Below are 9,436 nucleotides of genomic sequence, written 5' to 3' on the forward strand. Positions count from 1 at the left end.
CAAAACACTATTTCTAAATATGAGTAAATGTGGGGTAAACAAAATTAGATGACAAACAAATTCATCCACCAGGTAGTGTCAGTATTTGTATAATAAACAATATCTCTTAGTTCACACTTCAGAACTTTTCCCCACAGCCTCTGATGGAAAGTGAAAGCCTTAAACAACTTTACATTTATTTTAGTTAACATCTTTTTTGCAGCTAAGCGCTCCAGGTACATAATTGAAAGATCAATTAGTACTAAATGTGTATAACAAGTAAAGAGCTATTCCTCATCCCTCAGACTTTCACATCCAACTTTTTTCTGGCTTCCTTCAATTCTTGCCGTTGAGAGGCACAATTCATTTTTTTATTTCTGCTTCTCTGTATGTGACCTATTCCTCCATATTTTCCCCTGTTCTTTAGAATTTTCTCTTCATCTGTAGTGTTTGAAATTTCATGTGTGTGTGTGTGTGTGTGTGTGTGTGTGTGTGTGTGTGTGTGTATGTAGGGAGTGTGCTGGGTAGGTTTCCCTTTGTTGAATACAATATCCCATTTCAGTAAAGGAAACATGTTATTAGTTCTGTAAAATTTCCCTCCCCTCAATTTTATCTCTTCTATTTTTGTAGAACTTCTATTACAACAAGTTTGGGCTCTTGAATTGAATTCCGAATTTTCTTACTCTTTTTTTCCTCTCCCATTTTCCTTTTCTATGGCTTTTTCCTTCTATAGCTTAGATATTTTCATCACTTTTCTCTCCAATTTCTTAATTTTAAAAATGTTTATTGTATTTTAGTGCTTTTTCTTCATAATCTAGTGTTCTTATTCTGTTCTTTCTCTGCAAATACTAATTATAAGGGTTACAATAAATGGAAAGGTATTTAGCTTTTTTTACATCCCTCAGTAACACAATGAATTTTTCTGTGGGGTTTTTCTGTAAAAGTCATTTACACATCTTTTGTGGGATTTACTGTTAAGTAGATTAGGGTTTTTGTTCTATTGTCACTAGTATGTATCTTCTGTTTTTCTTTTTTTTAATTTATTTTTAATTTTATTGCTATTTTCCTATTTAGCCTACAGAAATACTATCGATTTCATATGTTAAAATTGCATAAAGTAATCTTGCTGAACTCCAGTGTTCTGTTGTTTTAGATTCTCTTGGATTTTCAATTATGACAAGCATATTATATGCAAATAACTAATATCATGGTAATATTTATACCTAATTTCTGTTTCTTGTCTTTTTGCTTTGACTGTAAAACTAAGACAGCCTGGATATGTTAATAGCAATGGTAATAGAGAGCATCTTGCTCCTGTTCCTGAGTTTAATGAGTATGTCTCTAAAATTTTACCCCGAAGTATTATATAATTTTTGGTAGATATCCTTTACCAGATTAAGGAAGGAAGGTCTCTTCTTAATTTGCTAAATTTTTAACTCATAAAACAAGTATCAAATTTAATCAAATGATTTTTCTTTATCTATTGAAAATGATAATTTGGCTTATACTTTGTGTTAATATTTTTTCATTACATTAAACAACAATCGCATTTGAACCATCTTTATATTTCTTGTAAATCATCAGTATTATTGGTTTTTCCTTTTGCCTCAAATAACAATATGGCTCAGTTACTGACCCTGTCTTTAAAAAAAATTTATATTTTCATCATGGATATTTGCTTTATTTTTGATTTATAAAAATACTACATTACAGTATATTTATCTTGGTTACTGAGTTTATGTCCCTTCAAATTTTGTGCCTGAGGCAAGTGTCTCACTTGTCTCACTCTACTCCCAGCCCGGCCAGTCAGATCACATATTTCAGATAGTGCTGATACCAACCAGATATTTGGGAGTAAATTTGTGAATCAAACCTGGTCAGTCAGAAAGTTACATTTCTCTAAACATGGCATTTGGCTCAAGGCTGGCCATAAGACATTTGGGTCAAAGAGAGGGAGACCAGGATTTATTTTTGTTTTTAAGTTAAGATTTTTATTATTATTATTACTGCTACTACTACTATTATTATTATTAAAGCAGTTTTAGATTCACAGCAAAATTGAAGGAAAGGTACAGAGTTTTCCCATATCTCCTCTACCATAACACATGCATAGCCTCTCCCATTATCATTATCCCTGACCAGAATGTTACATTAGTTACAGTTGATGAACCTACATTGACACATGATCACCCAAGGTCCATAGTTTACATTATGGTTCACTCTTGCTGTTGTACATTCTATGTTTGGACAATATATAATGACATGTATCCATCATTATGGTATCATACAGAATATTTTCACTGCCCCCCAAATCCTGTGCTCTGTCTATTCATCTCTTCCTCCCCCATGCCCCCAACCCCTGGTAACCACTGATATTTTTACTGTCTCCATAGTTTTGCCTGTTCTAGGCAAATGCCATATATTTGGAATCATACAATATGTAGCTTTTTCAGATTGGCTTTTTTCACTTAGTAATATGCATTAAGGTTCCTCCATGTCTTTCCATGGCTTAGTAGTTCATTTCTTTTTCGTGCTGAATAATATCACATTGTCTAGCTGTAACAGAGTTTATCCATTCATCTACTGAAGCACATCTTAGTTGCTGCCAAGTTTTGGCAATCATGAATAAAATCGCTATAGGTATCTGTATGCAAGTTCTTACGTGAACATACATTTTCAACTCCTTTGGGAACACCAAGGAGCATGATTACTGGATGGTATAGTAAGAGTATGTTTAGTTTTGTAAGAAATTGCCATACTGTCTTTCAAAGTAGTTATACTGTTTTGCATTCCTACCAGCAATGAATGAGTTGCTCTTGCTTTACCACATCTTTTCCAGCTGTTGGTGGTGTCAGTGTACCTTATTCAACCATCCTAATACGTGTGTAGCTCACTGTTGTTTTAATTTGCATTTCCATGGTGACATATGATGTAGAGCATCTTTTCATAAGCTTGTTTGCTGTCTGTATATCTTCTTTGAGGTGTCCGTTAAGGTCTTTGACCCATTTTTAATAGGGTTATTTGTTTCCTTATTGTTGAGATTTAAGAGTTCTTTGTATATTTTGGATGACAGTCCTTTATCCAATGTATGTTTTGCAAATATTTTCTCCCAGTCTGTAGCTTGCCTTCTAAGCTCTTGATATTTTGCAGAGCAGAAGCTTTTAATTTTAATGAAATCTAGCTTATCAATTATTTCTTTCATGGATCATGCCTGAGGTCGGGACTTTATTTCAATTCTTTGAGGTAAGAGAGTACAAACTTTTCTAGAAAACTTTACTCTGAGAGGATGTGGGACTTAAATTCTGGAAGTCATCTTGAAATCCTGTGAGATTAGAAAATAAAGGCAAAAAATGTTGGGCAGCAGAATCAGAGGTGAAGATAGATTGAATTCTGATGACAATATGAGACCCTGAATCCAACCATAATGCAGTCAGATACCTTTGACTTTTTCAATTTTTGTGATAAAAAATATCCCTGTTTTGTTTCAGACTGTGTGGGCCAGAATTTTTCTCATTTGTAAGCAAATTGATGAGGAGATCATACCTGTTGTGCTAAAGCTCTATTTTATTTATTGTTACGTTATATGATTAAATGCCTGTGCACCTCTCTCTCTTTGGTAAGATGAATTATCATGTATTATTACTCCCTTTAAAAGTGGTCTGAATAATCCTAGCCAAGACTTCAGCTATGTGGTTAGAATAGTTCAGAGGTTGGGCCTGAGCGGCTGACAAGATCAAGGTTTCCTGTTCTGCAAAGCAGAATGCAGGGAAGGCAACTAAGATGTGTCCATGTTCAAGTCCTTGAGAAAGAACTAAAAGTCAAAAATTGGAGAAAGTAAATACAAATGCTAATTTCATAAAAACGAGACAAGAGCAGGAAGAGCTGGTGAAAAAATCAGAAAGTCCCCTAAATAGTTGGTTACTTTAATGTCATATTCTTCCTTCTTCTGGTATAAAAATTGGACAGGCCTCCTTCAATAGTCAGGATCGGAAGTCATTTATATAATATATTGTCATATGATATATATTTAAATATATTTGTACAACTATATGAGATGATTGGTAGAAATATATATGGAATAAATTAAACGTAGACTATATGGATTATAAGGCATAGCACACTAATTTGCTGAGTAAGAAATCATAACACATGGATGCCCATTTATAACCGAAAAGATTATTAGCAAATTCCAATTAAAGGAGGTAAGTAGAGTGGAGCTTGTGGAATAATTTTTTTCTTTGTCTTAGAACTCTTTATCTTTGGAATAACTGAAGAGCATTAATTTTTATTTTTTGAAGTATAAAAAACTCATGAGTATAACAGTCACACTTTACTATTCAGGATAATATATTTTATTTATTATACTGTAAAAAATAAAATCATTTGAGCAATTTTCAGCATACATGGTTAATTTTGAACAGAGAATAAACAAAGTCGGTAAATAAGCATTATATGCTGTATAATGTAATTCTATATAAAATTCACAGTTAGATGCATTTGATTATGCAAAATAAGGGAAAACAATACCACCAGCGACAATCTTATTTAAAAACACAGTAAACATAATATTCATATGCATTAAACATTGCAAACCATCTCTCAGTGTGTGTCTTTCTTGACTAAGTAATGAAGCCATGAATAGTTGTTGGCGAAAATAGTCAGCTCCCCAATGTGCTGTTTATATGTCCTTGGTAGCAACTTGCAACTTGACCTAGGGAGACTTTACCCTTTATTTAAAACTATTGCTATCCATGTATAAAAGACAACAGGAATATTTCACAAGAGATTTTGATTTCCAAAAGCTCCAAATTCCACAGCAGAGACTCAGTTTAAGGCAGTTACTTATGTATGAATATTTGAAATCAAGATATAGAAATTTTCTTAAGTGAACAAATTGACACTATTTTTCAATGATATAATTTTTATGCCATAGGGTGTATATTAGAACTTTTCAAATTATGCCTCAAAATACAGTGGTTTTATAGTTCACATCAGCTGTACCCTGACTTCACATGAATGGTCTGGAGGGGATCATATTTTTAAATAAAAAATCAGCATGAATAAACTAAGTAATTAAACATATATTCAGTGATCAGTGAATACCACTTTAAGTTGAAATAGTCATGAAAGAGTAGTGTAGGTAAGTGCAAAAATATATATAAATATATCAAAATTGGGGGATGGGGTGGGGTTAAGTACCAATTACTGAGTCATCGAAGGATTTTGAGTGGTGGAGAAACATATGAATTAATTCTTCAGTGGTTGCCAAGGTTTGGGGAAGGAAAAGGAGTGAATAGGTAGAGCAAAGAGGATTTTGAGGACAGTGAAAATACTTCGTTTGATACTATAAATGGTGGAATCATGTCATTACACATTTGTCCAAACCCATAGAATGTACACCAAGAGTGAACTATAATGTAAACTGTGGACTTAGAATGATTATGTTTTGTCAATGTAGTTTCATCAGTTGTAATAAATGTCCCACTCTGTTGCAGGATGTTGATAATGGTGGAGGCCATGCATGTGTAAGGTCAAGAGTTATTTGGGAAATCTTGAAATGTCCTCTCAATTTTGCTGTGAACCTAAAAGTGCTCTAAAAAAATAAAGCTTAAGGAAAAATTTAAAAAAGAAAAGAATTAAATTAATAATGATATGAAGAATGAAGTAGATGTAAAAAGCCTGGGAGTTAGATGAACTTTATGAAAAAAGAAGCGTTAGTGTTTAGAAACTGATTGGAAGTAGTGTATGAGGGAAAATAAGAAATCAAAATGGGTTCAAACTTTCAAGCCTGAGGAGCAGGCAGAATTATGATACTATTGCTAGAGAGAAGTAATTAAGCTAAACTAAATGGATAAAGTGGTTAGTTGTTTCTAGATGACAAGTTCAAATTTTAATGTGAAATTTGAAGTGAACATCATAGAATCTGAAATATCTAGAAGGCTGTTGAGATGTCAGACTGTACATGACTCAGCAGAGAATGAAAGGTATAGATCTGGATAAAGTGAATTAACTCCAGAGAAATATTAGTTAAAAGCCTGAGAGTGAATAACACATATGTTTTCTAGTAGAATCTTCCTTGCTGATAATTTTCTCTTCCTTTTCTACAGAAATAACATGACTTTGTTTTAAAAGCATGAATTACTGGTTGCTTTGTGTGCAAAGCCTAATTATAAATGAATAGGTTTCAGGAGTTTTAAATATACTTGCTATTTTTGGTAAGAGAAAAGTTTGTCAAGCAATAAAATTAGGAAGTACATAAACAATTTCCTTTTGATTGCCACTAAGAAATTCCCTTTCCCACCAAGTCTTTTCTTATCATGATCTGTATTTAACACACAGCTATTCAGCCATCTTTACTGATATGATGAGCCATAAGCAAATAAAAGTTACATCAATCAAAATCAGGCAGGCACATGACGTAGAGTTGACTTTCTTTGTTCAGATATGGTTTGGCTCAAGATTGTTCGAGGTACTGGTTAATGCAAAAGGAGAAAAAGTATGTCTAGGGAGGGAATCACATGACAGAATTCTGTTATTACCAGCTCTTTCCAAATGAGTGATCTTTCCAAATTGAGTGATCTTTATCAGAAGAAGATGCTTGCCACTATTTTAGATGTGAAACCCCAAAACCACTTGATCTTTAATAGTTGTATTTCTTAATCTGGACATAGGCTGTGAAAAATATAATTGTACACATGATCAAAACAAATAAGTGACAACATATTCTCAAACAGGATGATCACCAAATGGTAAAATGGACTGATTCGATGTCAGTTGTATGATAAATTGTAGTTAAATGGCAGATAGTTAGAAAGGGATTGAGAGAATAATAAGTTCATAGTAGACAGTTAATAAGTTATAGCCATAGAATAAGCAATTTGACCAGATAAGTAAAGGAACTCTAATGCAAATGCATTAATAGCAGGTAATATATGCATAGAAAATTCATGAAAAATTCATTAAAAAGATTTCAGGAGAGAAAAGTTTTATCCAAAATATTTAGTAGAAATAATGTTGTAATGTAACAAATTTATATCTTTTTAACAAAAATTTCTTCATATACTATTTTCACTGGCTGCTTCTTTCTTTTTCTTTTGGTTTTAATTAATCCCCCTTTTGATATTCTTTGGATGAAACCTAAAAAGGAAGATAAATAAATTTATGCATGATAAAGTAACAACATAATAAAACATTTAATCTAAAATTTCTTCAAATTATCTTTTAATGTTTAAAACCAAAAAACATGTAATTGGTTTAAAAGTCTTTAATTTGTCTATATCTTTGTGTAAACAACCTCTTTCTAAGGATGTCACTTTGCATAAATGGGTAAACGTTATTGATTTTTATTATTCACCTTGAGCTACAAAATAATACTCATTTTATTAAAGTGGACATGTGGCTATGTGGAGTTATAGATGATTTTTATTTACATATTAATACTCTATAAATATGCAACATTTTTATTGTCAGAAGAAAGTAAATACATTAAAGTTTTGTGCATTAGAAAGCTTAAAGATATTTTGGTATAATCCTTTAAAATGAAAGCTTAGTATGTAAATATTAAAAGAATAAAATATTTTGTTTAAAATTGATTTTTTTCTATGAAGACACATTAAAAGGAATTACAGTTAACATATCTGGCAATATTATCAAAATGTAGTTGAAAAGGGGACACTTACTTAAATCATAATACTGTTTCTTATAAATAGAACTCATTTCATACTTTCATAGATTAAAATTCATTCATAATTTCAATATAATTATTATCTTAAACACTAGTGAATTAATAGGAAGAATGTCCTCTATACCTTTTTTACAAGTCTTAAGACATGCTTTTTTAGAGGTAAAATTGTTTTCATTCCCTCCACATCCACTGTACTTAAAAGGGCGGCATTTCCCAATGATTGAATTGTAGTAGAATCTACTCTCATTGGCTTGACATAATCCTCTGTCTGCTGGGCTCAGACACCAGGAGGGGCCATAAAATTCTAAAAACATCAAGAAAACATGGTAAGCCATATATGACAGTTAATCTGAAACTTTCATATTTATTGTTTATAGATTAGTCTTCTGGCATGTTTATGTAAAACAGTAATCTGAATGAATTAAAGTAACAAAATTCATGTATTTCAATTCCAGGAAAATGTTTAACCAATCTCCAGTGTCCACTATACTGACACCTTTCTCCAATAAATGTAAAAGTAGGTACATTTGTTAAAGGAAAGGAAAAGAAGTTGTACACTTCTTTTCAAATGCTACTCTTTATGTGACAAAACTAGTTGTACATAATACAAACAACCACTATTCAACAATTTAATTTGTGAAAATTTATTAACCATATCAATTTTTTAAAAAATTATCATTGTTTACATATCATTTGTTCATGAGTATTCAACTTTGCAAAAAAAGTCCTGATGAGCAAAATCCTTACTCATTGTATGACACAAACTGAAGCCGAGAAAGAGTTCTTTCCCTGACTAAAGTTCTGAATGATATAACATATCACAATTTAAAGCGCAGGGAATCAGGTATAGCAAATTCTAACCTTATGCTTTGGAAAAGGAGCTCAGAAGAGATGATCTGGCTTAGTAATAAAGTTTTCTTGTGAATTGAACCATCAGTTCTAGATGAGTTAGATATTTTTGCAAAGGAAGGAATATTGCTAAAGGCAGGAAAGATCAAACATTTACAGGTTTAAACCAGACAGACAGGCTGGTCTGTCAATGGGACCAACCACTTTCAAAAACAGAAGGAAAAAAAACATGCAATTAGAGTAATGAAAGGATAACTCATTTCCTTAAGGCGAAGCAGAAAAATGGTTTCAGCCCAATGATAATTTTTAGCTCCTTCTGGAATTCCTGTCAGTGAGGGGAAGCTGGTACTCTTCAATAGCAGAGCTAAACTGCTTGATATTATTGGTAAATCAGTACTGCAGGTAAATTGGTGGATGGTCAGGAATCAATAAAAGAGAGCTTTGGTGGCTTTGCCAATTAGTGAGATGTGGTACAGCAAATGCAGATGAAGAGGATTTGCTAAATGTACATCACTGGCAGAAAATAGAACTTTGAGGAATCCAGTAGCAATGAAGGCAAATAGGTTGTGCAAAAAAGCAAGAAGTGGTTTGATGGCAAGTGAACCCCAGGTGAATAGACTAAAAGAGAAATAAAACAATTTGAGAAAAAAATGAAAAAGATCTTAAATTGATAAACACAATTTTATAACCTCCTGCCTTCTATGTATTTAAATATTAGAGTGTCTTGATATAACGTCTCATGTAAAGAGAAATTCTGGAACATATAAGAGAAGCAGTGGGAACACTATGGGAATAATTTATGATAAAACATTGTAGAAAGGTGACATTTTCTGTCAATTCAAGAACTGAAATCACATTAAAAATTTTTGTATTATTTCGTCTTTGACTAGGTGTGTAGACACTGATTTTTTTTTTTTTTTTTTT

General features: G+C 32.1%; 1 protein-coding gene across 2 annotated transcripts in view; it reads right to left on the reverse strand.

The window, feature by feature from the left end:
- Nucleotides 1-4,373: 4,373 nt before the first annotated feature.
- Nucleotides 4,374-9,436, reverse strand: part of TFPI (tissue factor pathway inhibitor) — a 70,683-nt gene continuing 65,620 nt past the window's right edge. For both annotated transcript variants that reach the window (XM_024746065.1, XM_024746066.1), the window contains exons 7-8: nucleotides 7,788-7,967; nucleotides 4,374-7,116 (exon numbers count right to left, since the gene is read on the reverse strand). In XM_024746065.1, coding sequence (XP_024601833.1) covers nucleotides 7,010-7,116; nucleotides 7,788-7,967 — 287 coding nt within the window. In that variant the 3' untranslated portion in view covers nucleotides 4,374-7,009. The remainder of the gene's footprint in view (nucleotides 7,117-7,787; nucleotides 7,968-9,436) is intronic.

Source organism: Neophocaena asiaeorientalis, unplaced genomic scaffold, assembly GCF_003031525.2.
Source record: "Neophocaena asiaeorientalis asiaeorientalis breed wild unplaced genomic scaffold, Neophocaena_asiaeorientalis_V1.1 scaffold421, whole genome shotgun sequence".
Taxonomy (NCBI): Eukaryota; Metazoa; Chordata; class Mammalia; order Artiodactyla; family Phocoenidae; genus Neophocaena; species Neophocaena asiaeorientalis.